Below are 16,781 nucleotides of genomic sequence, written 5' to 3' on the forward strand. Positions count from 1 at the left end.
GTGACCACTCCGGCCCCTGTGGTGTGAGCTTCTCCTTTGAAATTAATCGAATAGTTCATACAACATAAATTCATCTTGATGTCAGTTCTCATTTGATTAACATTCAAAAAAATATTGATAACGATAAAAACATCAATATAAAATGACTTTCACAATTAGTGAATTTTCAATTCAAATACACAGAAAAATTAAATTGGGAAAATATTACTGAACCATGGAGATACTGCAACTACAACTAAATTACGTGGATTTAATCATGAAAACTTTATTGGTAACCATATCAATATTATCATGGTTAATATACCTAAACTGGCGCAACTTCAAGTACTACTTCATCTTCAAAAAACATTCGATTCCTTGCGAAGTACCCAAAATAACTGTGGATTTCACCAAATGTCTGGCACCAGTCGTGGGCAGTGAGATCACGCATGAAATTATCATGGAACAGATTCAAAAACACGGAAAAGTCTTTGGATTTTTTTACCGTAATGACGCGTACATGGTTATAAGTGACGCCGATATTCTCAACTCAATCTTGGTCAAAAACTTTACCAACTTCCGGAACAAGCCATCATTTGGCGGGGAGTCCAAGACGCAAAAGACATCCATTCTTAGAGCACGTGGTACTGCTTGGAAAAAACATAGGAGTTCGTTAACACCGGCGTTCATCTCGAGCAAGTTAAAATTGGTTAATGATAAAATGAACGAATGTGTGGACACGTTTTTGGACTCGTTGGAACCAAAGAATGACGTTGATATTGGACCCGAATTGGCTAAGTTGTCCATGCGTGTTTTGGGAAGTACTGTTATCTCCAAGAAGATTGAAATGGACCACGAATTTTATAAGTCTTTACGAGACTTTCAGTTTACTAGGGTGTCTCTAAGTGACTTAGCCCACCCTGTTTTGCTATGGGACAAATTGAACGATTTTTGGAAGAAGCAGAATGTAATTAGAAAGTACTTGGTTAACGTCTTGGATACTAAACAAAGGTCTGTTCATTTTTTATTTATTTATTTATTTTATCAATGACCTTTGTCCACTCCAAACTCTGGTTCTGTAAGAGATACGGGGATGTCCTTTGAGTATGGCATAGCCCTATTTCAGGCCTTTCAAACGATGGCTAATACTTAGGGTTACAACAATCAGGGCCCGAATAATTAAGCAAAATATTCATTAACGTCCTCTAATTAGGATTAACATGGGCGTATTTACACGACGCCTTTTAACTCTGGTTCTATAAAAGATACAGGGCAGTCCTTTGAGTATGTTTTAGCCCTATTTCTCCCCTTTCCAACGATACCTAATACTTGGGGGTTACAACAATCAGGGCCCGAGTAATTAAGCAAAATGTCCATAAACATAATCTCCATAGGATTAACATGGGCATATATACACGACATCATTTAACTCTGGTTCTATAAAAGATACAGGGCAGTCCTTTGAGTATGTTATAGCCCTATTAGACCCCTTTCAAACAGGGCCGGATTAAGCAATTTTGCACCCGGGGGCCGAGATAGTGTGCGCCCCCTTAAGTCGGGAAAAACGGAACAGCAAATGTCCCTAAGGGGGAATAGTTAAACTCAATGCGCCCCAACAAGCCTTGCGCCCGGGGGCCAGTGCCCCCCTGCCCCCCCCCTTAATCCGGCCCTGCTTTCAAACGATACCTAATACTTAGAGTTACAATAGTTAGGGCCCGTATAATTAAGCAAATTAGTTCCCAATCCACTTAGAAATTTTGTTAGATGATTTGACCTTGACTTCAAACTTATACTATTTAATTACTTCGCAATTTTGTGTAACTTTCAACACTTGTACTGATAACGATAAAGGAGTGATATGCTAAATCCCGTGTGTGATAAGCCCTGCTCATTCTTATATGACCTTGTAATAGATTAATAGATTAAACAAAAAGAGTTATTATTGCATATTTATTATGAAATTTAATTGAAGGTCAAAAGAAATCAATGGTCAAAAGGACATTCTGGACATCATAATGCAACGTATTTCAATAACCGATTCATCCAGCAATGACTTAGGGGCAAAATTCTTCACTGAATATGAACTTTTAGCCAATACGCAAGCCTTATTGGTACCGGGTCACCGCGCAGTGGCTAGAACTTTGACCTTTCTCTTCTACGCCTTAGCATCTAACCCCGATGTTCAGGAAAGGGTGTTTGAAGAAGCCAGTGAAGGGATTTGCTTCGCTGATAACCCAACATACGAAGAGATTTTAAGCCTAACGTATCTGGATTCAGTTTTAAACGAAACCCTAAGGTACGTCCATAAGCATAAATTGACCCAAGGACGTTAGAAAGGGCTTCAAAGTTAACAGTCCTGCACTAAAGTCCCTTTGTTTGAAGCATAAGTTCATAAGATATGTTCCTTCCATAAGTTTGTCACTGGTAACTTAGAAACTGGAGCTTGTAATTTTGAAGTGATTGAAGTATAGGTCATAGCTTCAGGGTAAAGCGACATACGCCTGGTTTTGGCGCTGATGTCAAATTTGGGCTTAGTAAGTTCAGACTAAATAGGACCTAGATTGAACTTGGTCCTGCCAAATTAATTAACCACCACCGAGTGTAGTTAGGACTTCAATTGACTCGCTTAATTGTCGTTCTCCTTCTCGAACTAGTTCTCTCGAGTACTGTAAGTCTCTCAGTAGCATCAGAAATTTATAACTACACGAAGTGAGGGACTCTATCGCTTAGAATAGGGACCATCTCTGCTGGAAAGATTTTACGTAAAGGGGGATTAAAACTTCCATTCCCCTTTCCGAGTTTATTTTTCCCGCTTTCTTCGCTCTTAAAAGCTTCAAAAAGTGGGAGGTTCTCCTTGGTGGCTGATTGGAGCGTTTTTAAATATGTCAGCCAATAGCCATAAGGATGAACACGTGACTAAAAAATCGTCTGCTACTCTAGCCTCTTCTTTAACCTAGGGTTAGTCGTGGACTCGTCGGTTCTAATTACATTATTCAGCCTTGTTTAAAATTGGTTAATCAACTTAATCATGGAAGGACTCGGAGTATCAATTTTAAATAAAGTCTCGGTAGGCATACAGTGCAATACAAATGCTAAAATTATCAGAGATAGAGGTTCTCAAACAATAAGAGAAAGAAACCCCATAGCTAAACGAGCTAACAAAAACACCCAGACTATGGCTGAAAAAATTAAACCTGGCCTTATTATTAAAAACAAATCTAAAGATGCTTCCGTTCTGTGTAGACCATCATCAAGTGGTAAGGTAAAAATCTAGTTTTAAAATAAACACATGTTTATGTCTAGTTACGAAATTCAGATTTCACCTCACAAACCCCAAATCTGAGCATAAATAATTCAACTCAGACCAACGACTTGGTAACAAATTCGATAGAAAAGGGTATATTTGCCAATATGGGTATCAGAGCAACTTTTCTGCAAGATATTGTGGACCAATGTCACACCCTTGATCTGAACTTGAAGGTAAATCTATTTGGATTTAATCATAAATTCCCTGTTTAATTCAATTTATTACATTTATAATATAAATTTACTTAATATTTTTAGTGTTTCCTTAATACTCGCCGAGAAAGAACCATTTCAATATCAAATGGGCTAAATGTGGGACTTCTGCCAGAAGATATAGATCCGATTCAGTTGATTATTACTGAAACAGGGAAATGCACCATAATCATCCCTTTTCGACCTGTTGAAACGAAGCAGTTCTTAAATATTGAAAATGAAACTATTAACACGGTTGATGTGGAGGCTGCACTAAACCTTGTGAAAGGCTACAAACTTAAATTTTGCCCTGGCATAAAGTGTAATGCTGATATAGCTTCTGGACCAAACTATAAAATATTTTTGGAACCATTTCCTAGAGTCCAGTCAACCCAGTGCGAAGTTTTTTACACTTCTAACAATAAATCTAAAGTTGGGCAGTGCACACACTGTTTTAAGAGTTCCAAAGTTCTGTCCAACAAGAAAAAACGTAAACTAGAAGAGGATCCAATTAGAAAAACCAAGAGAACCAAAGTTGAAAGCAAATACCCTATAAGTAAATTAACTCCAAAAAGCCTTAAATCAAGATTAGAGAGTATTAAAAAAAGCCGAAGATTTTTGAATAAGAGGGTTGCAAAGCTTGAGGCTCAGCTTGAACATAAAGATATGTTGCTAAACTCTGAACAATCTGATGAAATTGACTCCATTCTTAACGTTTTAAATTCGGATTTTAAAAATGATGTCCAAAAGGCTATCGAATCGGGAGAAAATTCTGAATTATTAAAATTGGCATGGCAACGAGATAGTGAAAAGAAACAAAATGATGACAAAAAAGCTTTCTTTAAGGATCAAAGGAACTGCGAAGAAAGCCACAATGGAAATCGTTGGAGTCCAATAACTATTAGAATAGCTCTAGCGGTATTTTCTAGAAGCCCAGCAGCCTACAAGGCATTGAAGACTTTCAAAATTTTCAAATTACCGAGCGCTAGCACTTTGAAAAAAAGGTCTCAAGTTTATGATAACACGCCTGGCGTTAATCATAAATACCTCTGCGAACAACAACAGAAGTACGAAGATTTTAAGCGCTTGAAAGAAGTTAAGGGTTTACCAATTCCAAAAGCCGATGGAGTGCTAATCTTCGATGAAGTGAAGGTTATTGAAAAATTAATTTGGAATTCCAAAAATCATCAATTTATCGGCTTTGCTATGGAAGAAAAAGAATTTCCCCTTTTAAATGATATTTCCAAGGATATGTCTGAACCAAAACCAACCCAATACGTTCTTCAGTTTCTCTGGCGTGATCTAACATCTAACTTTGATTTAATTGGTCCATATTTCACCTTTGGTTCTCCTGTTAAGCACGATAAACTGCTACCCTGTATTCTTGAAACTTTACGTTCTTTAAACGCTTACAATTTTGGAACGTCAATTCTAATGTGCGATGGTGCGAGCTCCAACCTGGCTGTTATTAAAAAGACCATGGATGGCGCAAAAAAGGCTTTTTCTTACACGATTGAAGACGCTGAAAATAATTACGAAGTTAATCCTAGTTTTGATAACCCTTTCTGGCCAGGGCGAAAACTATATTGGATGATCTGTCCTTCTCATGAATTAAAAAGTCTCATTAATTCTCTGCACTCTTCTCACTGTTTAAGAACTAAAAACTTCCAAAGGAACGGAGTCAAATTTGGTTGGCAGAATTTAAAAGATATGTATGAAAGGGAAGTAGCTCGACAAAAAAACGGTCTTTTGCGGTATGTCCCAAAAATGCATACAAGTTACATAATAAGAGATGCCTGGACGAAATTGAACGTCAAACCAGCCAAAATAATGCAGCAGCCACAGGTTCTATCAGAACTATACGCGCATTCCCATAACCCCAACGAATTTCTACCTGATCGCGAGAGTTCATACGAATGCTACCTCTACTTAAGAGCCTGCAGCCAGTTATTTGAGAATGGGTTTTTATCTAAAGACCGAATTTTCTCAATGGCTGATAAAGAATTGATGTCAATTAAAGAAGGCTATACATACTTTGCTGATTGGCTCACTGAAATTTTAAAAAAAGACCCAGAAATAAATTTACAAACTCCTAAACAAGATGCCTTTCTTGCTTGGCAAACCTGGGACTTACTGCGAATTACAGTCTTTGGCTTCCTTAAGTTTTCAGAAGACTTTCTTAACAGATATCCAGACAATTTTATATCACCATCGCGAATAAATGGAAGTGCCGTCGAGTCGCTCTTTTCGCAACTTAAATATGCTAGTGGTAGTAAGCTCACGGGTATAAATTACAGCTCTACGCAAAAAGCAGTAAGAATAGTAAAAAACATTCACAGTGGGAATTTTTCCAATACCGAGTATCGGGATGACAACCTGGGCCTGGAAGACATTAAACTATAAAACTGCATTAACATTTTCACATTAAATACAATTAGGATAATTGATTTAAAAATAATCATTGCCCATTGCCACATTTGAGTAAAACTTTAATAAGAACTGTCATTTCTTAATTTTTGTAAGCATTAAATAATTAAATATTTTTAAAACAATTTTTTCGATTTTAAATGTATCACAGATATTTTCTTTGGACTATTTTGATCACAAGTTAAACCAGAAGTTTTAAGCAAAACGCGTTCTTGTACCTCATATAAATGACTAGGTTGACTTTTGTTACATTTTGGTTTAGTTTTCGATATTGATGGGTTGCCAGTTTGGTTTTCAGCCTTCTTATTCACAGCTACCTTTGGGGTTTTCTTTTCAGTCTTCTTATTTACCGCAACCTTTGGGTTTTTCTTTCCAGCCTTCTTATCTACAGCAACTTTCGGGGTTTTCTTTTCAGCCTTCTTTGAAACTTCTGTTTTATTAATTTTTGGAGCTTTCCTTTGATTTAACTTTGGGGTTTTCGTGGTACATTCTTGATTATCTAATTTTTCGGGTGATTTTCTTTTCCCTTTACCAATTTTAACTTTTTCCTCTTTTTTTGCCCCTTTGGTTTCTTTAGAGTCTTTTTTGACAGTTTTAGTTTTGGCATAAAGCTTCTTCAGTTGACTATATAAATTGTCTCGGAGATTGTGGCCCCCTTTGCTAATACTTCCACTGCAAACACTGATGAATTCCTGAATTCTTGCATGCGTCAATTTTCTCAGCCAGATCTTATAAAAGAAGGTTAAACTCTCTCGGTCAAATTGCGTCAACAAGTCAGGAATGCACTCTACTCCTTCCCAGAATAATCTTTCAATTTTTTGGTTTTCTTTAACTTCAGATACACACACCTTTTATAAAAATAAAAATAAAATTAACTAGCTGCTTGTAATCAATAGCCTAAGTATTTAGTTAATCTACCTTGATCATGTCTTTCCCGTGTTCACTTAAAGCGTCAGAGTTTGCAAATAAACGAACTGTGTTATTTACTTCCTTTACAAAATCTCTCAAACTCTCTTTGGGAAAAAACATTCCACCTCTATCTTGTTGTTTCAATTCGATTGGTAGTTGCTGTTCTTTCTCTTCATCGTCTAGTGAAATTTTGAAACACAGTCTATAGACATTCTGATATAGAATTTTAGTTTTCATATTGTAGTGATCTGAACTCCTTAATCGTTTAGACACCCTCCACATCTCCCCCAAAGTTCCTCCGCCAAGTCTCAAAATTCCACATAAACTTTCTTGCAAGAAGTTTGAAGGTCTAACTTTAATTTCTTCATTCTTTTCAAAAACTTTTGTCTCTTCTTTGGTATATTTATCATCATCACAGCTCTCCAAATCGACGGTTTCATTATCACAGTTTTCAACAATATTTTTATCACAACGGGAAAATCTAATAGGATAATTTAATAAGATTTGATACCTTTCCATGCACTACAATAAAGAAAAGATCTTAAAACAATAAATACCTGTATACACTACACAAGTAAAAGTTGAATAACTCTTGCACATCTTTACTGTTCATTTCATCAAATTCAAAATTAAATTCTTCCCTTAATGTATTTGCTATTTTTAGGAACTGAAGTACTTCTGCTTTATCATTGGCATAAGTATAAATATTTCGAAGAAAATACTCAAAACTCTGAGACTCAATAATTTTGTTATGAATTGACATTCGCTTGTCACTTAAAGCTATATGAAGCTCTTTTTTTGATTCTTCTTTAATGTGCTCAATAAGATCTTTCACATTTATATCCATTTCGAATGAAATTTCTTCAAAACTTGGGCTAGGAACTCATTACCAAATAACAAATATCAACAACAACATGCTTTCTAGGCCTTCGCGAAGTTCGTGTGATTGAAGAAGCAGACGACGGGACGAAATAGGTCACGCCCTCGAATAGTTTTAGTTCTGATCGTCAGGTAGCGACACTAAAATTTGTTCCCTCTTTCGCGTTTAGCCGCCACTAGGTGGAGAGAAGTCACCTAGAATGGGGGAGCTTTCTACGTGAGAGGTACTATGCCAAGCGCATAGTCCTTCACTTCCTATAGTGATAAATTTCTGGTAGCATTACGAACTTGTATAGGTAGTGCCATTTATACTTATGGAACGGAACATTTCACTTATAAACTTATGCTAATTACACTATTTATTAAACCTTTTATTCATTTAACAGATTATATCCCGCTCTGCCGTACAACGTGGTTCGTGAAGCTACGAAGAACATGACAATAAATGGCGTCTTTATCCCGAAAGACGTGATAATCATGGCGCCTGTATGGCATATTCAACACAGTGAGGAATATTGGCATGATCCGGATGTCTTTGACCCCGAACGGTTCTCTCCTGAAAACAGAAAGAACAATCGACCAGGGTCATTTTTGGCCTTTGGACTTGGACCTCGCAATTGCGTAGGAGCCAATTTGGCAATTCACGAATTGAAATTAACAGCAGCTAAGGCCATCTTAAAGTTCAAGTTCGAATTGAGCGCGAATACCATCGTTCCACCCAAAGTTGCTTTGCAAAGTACGGGATTGTCACATAAAAGCGACATCTACGTTAATTTAATCAAAAGGCCAATCATCGAAGAGTAAATTCGACCTTGGAACCATGAACTACTTTCTTTCCTTGGTCTTAAAAAAAACAAACTCCGCGATATGTTACTACTGAGATTGACTGTTGAAACGTATTTGACTATCGGTTTCTGAAATATTCCCCAGATGGCGCTAGTTACTTAGGTAACAAGCGTCGTCTGCTCACATTGTACCTTGCCCTTCAATTATACTATTTTTTTGCCTAGATGCATAGCCCCCTAGATGGCGCTAGTTACTAAGGCAAAAAGCGTTGTCTGCTCACCCTGTACCTTGCCCTTCAATTAGTGTACTATTTTCCAAAGACAGACAAACGTTTTAATTAACTTTCGCGGAAGAATATCGAACAGGGACTCTTTCTTCACCTGATAGTCAATTCCAATGAGCGATGGACATTTTATAAACGTCACTATGACGTAATATTGACACGAAAGTGATAAGCCTAATGGCATTAGCCTTATTATGGTTGTATTAAATTGAAATCCAGGTGAGTTTAATAATTATTTTAATGATTTTATTAACAAATATCATTTATTAGAACATTGACATTGTTACAAATTTTATATTGGTCAGTGTTTAGTGTTGGATATGTAAATTGGAATGTATTTTATAAACACATTTTAAATAAGGCACTTGACCTTAAATGACCTTGTGTTTTTTACCAACTTCAATAAAAGCGGCAATAGTTTTTTCTATATCTTCTTTGGAATGGGCTGCGGAGATTTGAACCCTAATTCGGGCCTTGCCTACATTAAATTAATTATATTTTTATATTAAAAGAAATTCACAATTATATTGAACTGAACTGAATCGAACCTTTGGGTACTACAGGATAACTAAATCCTATAACGTAAATTCCTTTCTCTATAAAAATATTTAGCCAGTTCATGAAAATAGATCAAATTAGGCCTAAAAAGGTTTAGTTACTAACCCAGCATTTCATCTGCAAAGACAGAGGCTAATTTCGCGTCACCAAGCATAACGGGGCATATTGGATGATTATCACCCTAATTAACCGTAATTAATGCTAATTAACTACTTAAAATTAAAATTAGGTTTAGGACTTACAGAAATGGTAAAACCAGCTGCCTTCATTTTGGTTCTAAAAAGTGTCGTGTTAGTCGCGACTTTTTCCGTAAGTGACGAATCTTTCATCAATATATCAAAAACCTAGCATAAATATGGACTTATTAGGCCTATTTTCGTATTAGGTATAAATAGGTCAGGCCTACTTTGCTGGCGCAGGCTACAACAGGAGGAGGGAGTGAATTTGAAAAAAGATAGGGTCGAGATCGCTGACGTAGAAGGTCAATTAGTTCGCGTTTCCCTGTTGTGTAACCACCTTAAAAATATGTTAAGCCTTGGTGAATCACCAAATCTATTTTCCGCAAATATACGAAGTTCTTACCAGCTGCGCCCCCTAGAGCTTTACCAAGGGTGGAATTTATGATGTCAACCCGTCCCATAACGTCTAAATATTCCTCAGTACCCCTAGTTTTGTTTACGGCAAAATTAGGCATAATTCGCTAAGCCTTGGTTTATTTATTTTTATATACCTTCCAGTTTTACCCAAGAACCCAGTTGCGTGACATTCGTCAATAAATACATTTGCTTTATATTTCTCAGCCAGGTCGCATATTTCTCTGATAATTTATATTATCAGCAAATTTGCAAATCGCAAATGTTAGTGACAAAGGCTTACCTTAAAGGAGCGATGTTTCCATCCATACTAAATACGCCATCAGTTACAATCAACTTAAGCCTCGCCTTTTCGCATTGTTGAAGTTTTTGCTCCAAGTCTAAAAAGAAAAGCCACAAAAGTGCGATTAGGCCTATTAGTATAAAAGAGACCTTGGGTTTTTTTATTTCGCGCCAATTTCACGAAGCGCAGGACATAAGCCCACCATTCATATCACGATGCTTATAGCGATGTTTTTCAGCCTTGCATAATCGAATACCATCGATTATAGAGGCGTGGTTTAATTCGTCAGATAGTACAGCATCTTCGGGTCTCAATAAAACTTCAAAAATACCAGCGTTTGCATCAAAACAACTGGCGTACACAATTGAATCTTCGCGGTTATGAAAACGGGCGATTTGAGTTTCCAAATCTTTATGTAAACTCTGAAAAAATGTCTAAAATAGTTAGGCCTTTGCGTCAACATTTTTTTCTACTGCGCATTACCTGAGTTCCGCATATAAATCGCACGGAACTCAAACCAGCGCCATATTGTTTAAGCGCATCAATACCCGCTTGTATTACTTCAGGGTGGCTCTATTAGACGGTTTCGAGTTAGTGATGAACTGACCTGAACTGGTTATGCTCAGACTTACTGATAACCCTAAATAATTGTTGGCGCAAAAATTGAGTACTTCTTGTTTGCGACCTTCTACCGTAATCTTTGAGTCTTGTTTTGATGTAATGATGCGTTCAGATTTCCATGTTCCCGCTGCTTTAATTTCACTTATTTCATGGTCTAGAACTTCTTTAGTGGCAGCCCAGTTACTTGACAGTCGAAAATATTTGAGATCATTTACGAGATTCAGTTTTAGAAGCGAATTTGTATTAAAAACTGGTAAAAAATATAAATAAAATTCAGAACAAATTTAATATCAAATTCAACGGTGTAAGCGTAAGTTGCGCAGGTATCGGGGTTATGTAATGAACTTCTGATCGTACTGGAGTAACACATTCTTCGCGTACTATACTAGTTCTTGCTATTGAACCTTTAACTTATGGCAGACTGTGACATGATGCTTTACTACAAATACGTGCTCGGCATATGTTTGCCAAGCTAAATTTAAACGTAATCTCTACATCTTCATGCAAACCATAGAAAAATATCTATAGAAAATATTACCATTTCTTAAACGTAGTAACATTTTAAGTTTGAGATTCAAAAGTATTCGTGTCAATGTAGCGGTAAATAACACCAAACCCAGATGTTTGACAAAGTCCTATGGCCTTTTGAAAACCTAACTAATAAGTTGAAATAAATATCATTTACTCTTTATTATTTACAAAATTTACAGTATCTTTATAAAATTATAGTTTTTAACCTATTCAAAATTCAAAACTACGCATATTTATTGAAAATTAATGCAATTTTATTTCATAATTTATTTAAAACAGAGCTGAACTGAACCAGCTTTGAATATATATCAAATATATATTTCATTGCGCGGACCCCTATAGTAATAGCATACAGTAGGCTGTGGTTTGCCCTTTGCAGACGGACCCTTGTAAAATCTGTGAAGGTCGGCAGTGTGTCTTTGAGGTTGGGGTTCATTTCGGCCAGTTTTAATAAGCGAAAACTAATCAAATAATTAATTAAAATGAACTTCATCAGTCGGATAGTTGTTTCTGTTCCTCAAACGTAAGTTTTTCCTTATTTTAACTTTTTTAGGCTTAGCATCTGCTTTAGCTTAGGGAATAGGGCCGGCGTTTTAATTAATTACCCCGTCCCCTAAGGACATGTGAAATTGACGGTGACCTAATTTAATTAGCTATTTAATTAATTTCAGTGTACAAGTGAGGAACATGGCAACTTTAAAAGACAGTAAGTGTTATTCTTACATTAAAATATGGCCACAGTTAAGCCCACCCAACTTCGTAACTAAAGTAGCCTAACTATCTTATAGTCCGTCTCCGTTTGAAATCTGTTAAGAATATCCAAAAGATCACTCAGAGTATGAAGATGGTGTCAGCAGCCAAGTACGCTCGTGCTGAACGTGAACTGAAACCAGCTCGTTCTTATGGAGAGGGTGCCCAAGGTATGGCCTTTAAACTTCAATTTATAAATTCTCCGAACTTCCAACGGTAAGTCCTTAAAAATTGCACACTTTTTAGCTTTTTATCAGAAGGCTGAGATAGGTGGTGAAGACCCCAAACCAGGTACTTTGATCTTGGCTATGACTTCCGATCGAGGTCTCTGTGGAGGTATCCATACCAGTGTTGGAAAGAGAGTTAAAGCCATATTGGCTGAGAGTCCAAATCCGGAGAACATTAAGGTCTATTGTGTCGGAGATAAGGCCAGGGCACTTTTGCAAAGGTAAGGAATAAAATTTAATATTTATTTCTAATTTTTTTGAGATTGGCTTTAAATTATTAGTGGTTTTTACTTTTGCGCTCTTTAGAGCAGCGAAAGTATTGTTCCGACCTCTGTTGGCTGGTCGGCTGGCTGGATTTCGTGTAACCGCATAATAAGTTTCGTCATAAATAAACTTTTTGCCGGGGTCAATGAATATAGTAATACTAATTCTAGTCACTAGAGGCCGCGCAAAAGTGTAATCTGGCCGGGGCCATCTTGTTTTTCTGATACTTTGGGGTCGGAATTAAAAATCAGGAGTTAAGCCTTGGCACATGTGTAAGGTGGTGGGTTTTTTAATATCTGCACCTACAGGCATATCATTTATTTAGTTAATAATTTATAATTAGAGCGACAGTTCTTTAATATTCTATTAATTACTATTATATATTTATTATTTATGTAATTTAACACAATTTAAGCCTTGGCACGCGTATGGGGAATAAGGTGGTGGATTTTTTAATATCTGCCCCTACAGGCATATCATTTATTTATTTAGCTAATAATTTATAATTAGAGCGACAGTTCTTTAATATTCTATTAATTACTATTAGATATTTATTATTTATGTAATTTAACACAATTTAAGCCTTGGCACGCGTATGGGGAATAATGTGGATTTTTTAATATCTGCACCTACAGGCATATCATTAATGTAATTTAACTCAATTTATTAACAGGCAATTTGGCAAGAACATTCAAGTTGTCTTCAGTGATTATGGCAGGAAACCCCCGCTTTTTAATGATGCTCTTATGGTAGCCAATGCTGTTCTCAATTCTGGCGACGAGTACGAGAAAGGTGTCATCATTTACAACAGATTTAAGTAAGTTTTCTAAAAATTTTTAAGTTAAAACATTAACAACCCATTTATTTTCTCTTATTTTTCAACTTTCAGGTCTGTTGTCTCCTACACGACAACTGACATGCCTGTATTCAGTTTAGAGACTATTAATGCTGCTAAAAAACTTAGCGTTTATGACAGCTTGGACGCTGAAGTACTGCAAAGTTATTTGGAATTTTCATTGGCAAGTATGATCTACTATGCCATGAAGGAGGGAGCTTGCAGTGAACAGAGCTCAAGGATGACGGCTATGGATGGTGCAAGCAAGAATGCTGGTATGTTACGCGTTTCATGACATTTCTTCCAGCAATTTCGTCTATTTTTTGCAGCGTTTTCGTCCGTTTTTTTGCAGCGTTTTCGTCCATTTTTTGCAGCGTTTTCGTCTATTTTTTGCATCGTTTTCGTCTATTTTTTGCATCGTTTTCGTCTATTTTTTGCAGCGTTTTCGTCTTTTTGCAGCGTTTTCGTCTTTTTGCAGCGTTTTCGTCTTTTTGCAGCGTTTTCGTCTTTTTGCAGCGTTTTCGTCTATATTTTGTAGCGTTTTCGTCTATATTTTGTAGCGTTTTCGTCTATATTTTGTAGCGTTTTCGTCTATATTTTGCAGCGTTTTCGTCTATATTTTGCAGCGTTTTCGTCAATTTTTTGCAGCGTTTTCGTCTATTTTTTGCAGCGTTTTCGTCTATTTTTTGCAGCGTTTTCGTCCATTTTTTGCAGCGTTTTCGTCCATTTTTTGCAGCGTTTTCGTCTATTTTTTGCAGCGTTTTCGTCCGTTTTTTTGCAGCGTTTTCGTCCATTTTTTGCAGCGTTTTCGTCTATTTTTTGCATCGTTTTCGTCTATTTTTTGCATCGTTTTCGTCTATTTTTTGCAGCGTTTTCGTCTTTTTGCAGCGTTTTCGTATTTTTGCAGCGTTTTCGTCTTTTTGCAGCGTTTTCGTCTTTTTGCAGCGTTTTCGTCTTTTTGCAGCGTTTTCGTCTTTTTGCAGCGTTTTCGTCTATATTTTGTAGCGTTTTCGTCTATATTTTGTAGCGTTTTCGTCTATATTTTGTAGCGTTTTCGTCTATATTTTGCAGCGTTTTCGTCTATATTTTGCAGCGTTTTCGTCAATTTTTTGCAGCGTTTTCGTCTATTTTTTGCAGCGTTTTCGTCTATTTTTTGCAGCGTTTTCGTCCATTTTTTGCAGCGTTTTCGTCCATTTTTTGCAGCGTTTTCGTCTATTTTTTGCAGCGTTTTCGTCTATTTTTTGCAGCGTTTTCGTCTATTTTTTGCAGCGTTTTCGTCTATTTTTTGCAGCGTTTTCGTCCATTTTTTGCAGCGTTTTCGTCCATTTTTTGCAGCGTTTTCGTCTATTTTTTGCAGCGTTTTCGTCTATTTTTTGCAGCGTTTTCGTCTATTTTTTGCAGCGTTTTCGTCTATTTTTTGCAGCGTTTTCGTCTATTTTTTGCAGCGTTTTCGTCTATTTTTTTTCCAGCGTTTTCGTCTATTTTTTTTCCAGCGTTTTCGTCAATTTTTTTCCCAGCGTTTTCGTCTATTTTTTTCCCAGCGTTTTCGTCTAATTTCTTCCAGCAATTTCGTCTAATTTCTTCCAGCAATTTCGTCTAATTTCTTCCAGCAATTTCGTCTAATTTCTTCCAGCAATTTCGTCTAATTTCTTCCAGCAATTTCGTCTAATTTCTTCCAGCAATTTCGTCTAATTTCTTCCAGCAATTTCGTCTAATTTCTTCCAGCAATTTCGTCTAATTTCTTCCAGCAATTTCGTCTAATTTCTTCCAGCAATTTCGTCTAATTTCTTCCAGCAATTTCGTCTAATTTCTTCCAGCAATTTCGTCTAATTTCTTCCAGCAATTTCGTCTAATTTCTTCCAGCAATTTCGTCTAATTTCTTCCAGCAATTTCGTCTAATTTCTTCCAGCAATTTCGTCTAATTTCTTCCAGCAATTTCGTCTATTTTTTAACTGGTTTCATCTAATTTCTTGGTCTATTTCTTTCCAGGTGAAGTTATTGACAAACTTACGATTACTTTCAATCGTACCAGACAGGCTGTTATTACCAAGGAGTTGATTGAAATTATCTCTGGAGCTGCTGCTTTATAAAGAGCGACATATTTCATTCCAGGACTTTCAAAATTAATATTATTAATAGGATAATTAAAAGAACTGCCACGTAACGAACTTTGGATGTAAGATAAAGGGGTCCTGAAAATTTAAAGAAAAAAAAATCTGTTAAATCAATTTGTGTAGAGTCATTTGTTGTGGGATACATTTTATTTAAGAAATAAAAATATAAGAAACCTGGGTTTTTATCGATTTTTTTTTATTTTCAAAATGCGTTTGTAGATGGCGTCAGTTTAATATTGCCTATGGGGAAACGTCAAGCGCGACATCTGGTTGGGGATTTCTGAATTTACCCTTTTGGTTTGTTCTCAGGGCCGGAAATAAGAAAATTTTCTTATAGGACATTGTCCACTGGAGTTCGCAAAAATTGCGTCGCGTCTTCATAGTCAAGCTGTCAAAACTTCGGAAAAATTTACTGGTCAACTGTCCAGTGACCCCCTTGGGTTTTAAAAAATTTATGGGACATTTTAAAATTTTATTGGACAATGTCCAGTGTCTTGTGCTTATTTCCGGCCCTGTTTGTTCTACGAGGTCATGGCCCCCGGACTCATGGGTGGAGTATCTATAGGCCTACTAGCCAATTGGCCAAAAATCACGGCAAAGGCCTATGGTACGCATAATGATTCATCGGTAATTTTACCACCATTTTGAGGGAATGATACTTAGGGAATAGGGCCGTTTGACTGAAGTAGATTATGAAATTTGGTACGGGTATTTTTAACCCTTTTCCAATTCGCTATAACTGGGTCCAAGAGACTTTTGGGGAAATGTAAGAGTTCGGGTTTTTGTTAAATAAGGCAAAACGTCATCAATAAAGTTAACATTTCAGTAAAAAAAAATATTTTTCTTGAAAGAATCTGTTCAACAAGCATATGTAGTGACTTTATTTGTAATATTTCTTTGAGGATATGCCTAAAAATTAATTTAAATTATTTAATAAAGCTAAACCGGCCTGAGCCTCAAGAGAAATTAAAGCAGAAGGTGTAGCAGACAACTCTACTTAAGGAATAGTTCACACCAGGCTGGGAAATAAGGATATTTTTTAAACTAGTCCTTTGGACCAGTGACCCCCTTGTGTCTGAAATCATTTACTGGTCTCCGGACTGGTCCCAGCCTTTGCTCTCCAATAGATTTACAATTAATAAACTGGTCCCGAGGACCAGTAACCCCCACTTCTAGAATTAAAAAACTAGTCCAAGCAATTAATAAACTGGTTTTGGACCAGAGGAAGTGTGCTATTTCCCAGC

At 36.5% G+C, this 16,781-nt stretch overlaps 5 protein-coding genes across 6 annotated transcripts; 3 read left to right on the forward strand and 2 right to left on the reverse strand.

The window, feature by feature from the left end:
- Window positions 1–214: 214 nt before the first annotated feature.
- On the forward strand, window positions 215–8,571 carry LOC149618356 (cytochrome P450 3A4-like). The gene is made up of 5 exons (XM_089854009.1): window positions 215–994; window positions 1,245–1,263; window positions 1,329–1,335; window positions 1,952–2,275; window positions 8,079–8,571. Exons 1-5 carry the CDS (start codon window positions 215–217, stop codon window positions 8,494–8,496), a joined length of 1,548 nt encoding a protein of 515 aa, XP_089710135.1. The 3' UTR covers window positions 8,497–8,571.
- Window positions 2,733–6,029, forward strand: LOC149618357 (uncharacterized). The gene is made up of 3 exons (XM_089853863.1): window positions 2,733–3,236; window positions 3,296–3,459; window positions 3,544–6,029. The coding sequence occupies exons 1-3, from the start codon at window positions 3,008–3,010 to the stop codon at window positions 5,878–5,880; spliced, it is 2,730 nt and encodes a 909-aa protein (XP_089709989.1). The 5' UTR covers window positions 2,733–3,007; the 3' UTR covers window positions 5,881–6,029.
- On the reverse strand, window positions 5,948–7,870 carry LOC149618358 (uncharacterized). 2 transcript variants are annotated; one of them, XM_089853865.1, is made up of 4 exons: window positions 7,371–7,870; window positions 6,823–7,294; window positions 6,261–6,752; window positions 5,948–6,221 (listed from the first exon to the last, which is right to left on the reverse strand). In XM_089853865.1, the coding sequence occupies exons 1-4, from the start codon at window positions 7,658–7,660 to the stop codon at window positions 6,021–6,023; spliced, it is 1,455 nt and encodes a 484-aa protein (XP_089709991.1). In that variant the 5' UTR covers window positions 7,661–7,870; the 3' UTR covers window positions 5,948–6,020. The 2 variants fall into 2 exon arrangements, with proteins under 2 accessions (XP_089709991.1, XP_089709990.1); XM_089853864.1 differs by having other exon boundaries at window positions 5,948–6,752.
- A 410-nt stretch (window positions 8,572–8,981) lies between the features above and the next one.
- Gcat (Glycine C-acetyltransferase) lies at window positions 8,982–11,502 on the reverse strand. Its single transcript, XM_089854252.1, has 12 exons — window positions 11,355–11,502; window positions 10,828–11,066; window positions 10,679–10,768; window positions 10,398–10,617; window positions 10,196–10,292; window positions 10,050–10,136; window positions 9,902–9,984; window positions 9,726–9,835; window positions 9,562–9,663; window positions 9,425–9,500; window positions 9,310–9,357; window positions 8,982–9,239 (listed from the first exon to the last, which is right to left on the reverse strand). Exons 1-12 carry the CDS (start codon window positions 11,374–11,376, stop codon window positions 9,133–9,135), a joined length of 1,281 nt encoding a protein of 426 aa, XP_089710378.1. The 5' UTR covers window positions 11,377–11,502; the 3' UTR covers window positions 8,982–9,132.
- A 202-nt stretch (window positions 11,503–11,704) lies between these two features.
- On the forward strand, window positions 11,705–15,715 carry ATPsyngamma (ATP synthase, gamma subunit). The gene is made up of 7 exons (XM_089854278.1): window positions 11,705–11,870; window positions 12,019–12,053; window positions 12,136–12,267; window positions 12,344–12,545; window positions 13,262–13,405; window positions 13,478–13,698; window positions 15,413–15,715. The coding sequence occupies exons 1-7, from the start codon at window positions 11,830–11,832 to the stop codon at window positions 15,511–15,513; spliced, it is 876 nt and encodes a 291-aa protein (XP_089710404.1). The 5' UTR covers window positions 11,705–11,829; the 3' UTR covers window positions 15,514–15,715.
- The last annotated feature ends 1,066 nt before the right edge of the window (window positions 15,716–16,781 follow it).

The sequence above is a fragment of the Phalangium opilio genome, unplaced genomic scaffold (assembly GCF_054372755.1).
Source record: "Phalangium opilio isolate 3A_F unplaced genomic scaffold, DU_Popi_V2 ptg000209l_1, whole genome shotgun sequence".
NCBI classification, from domain to species: domain Eukaryota; kingdom Metazoa; phylum Arthropoda; class Arachnida; order Opiliones; family Phalangiidae; genus Phalangium; species Phalangium opilio.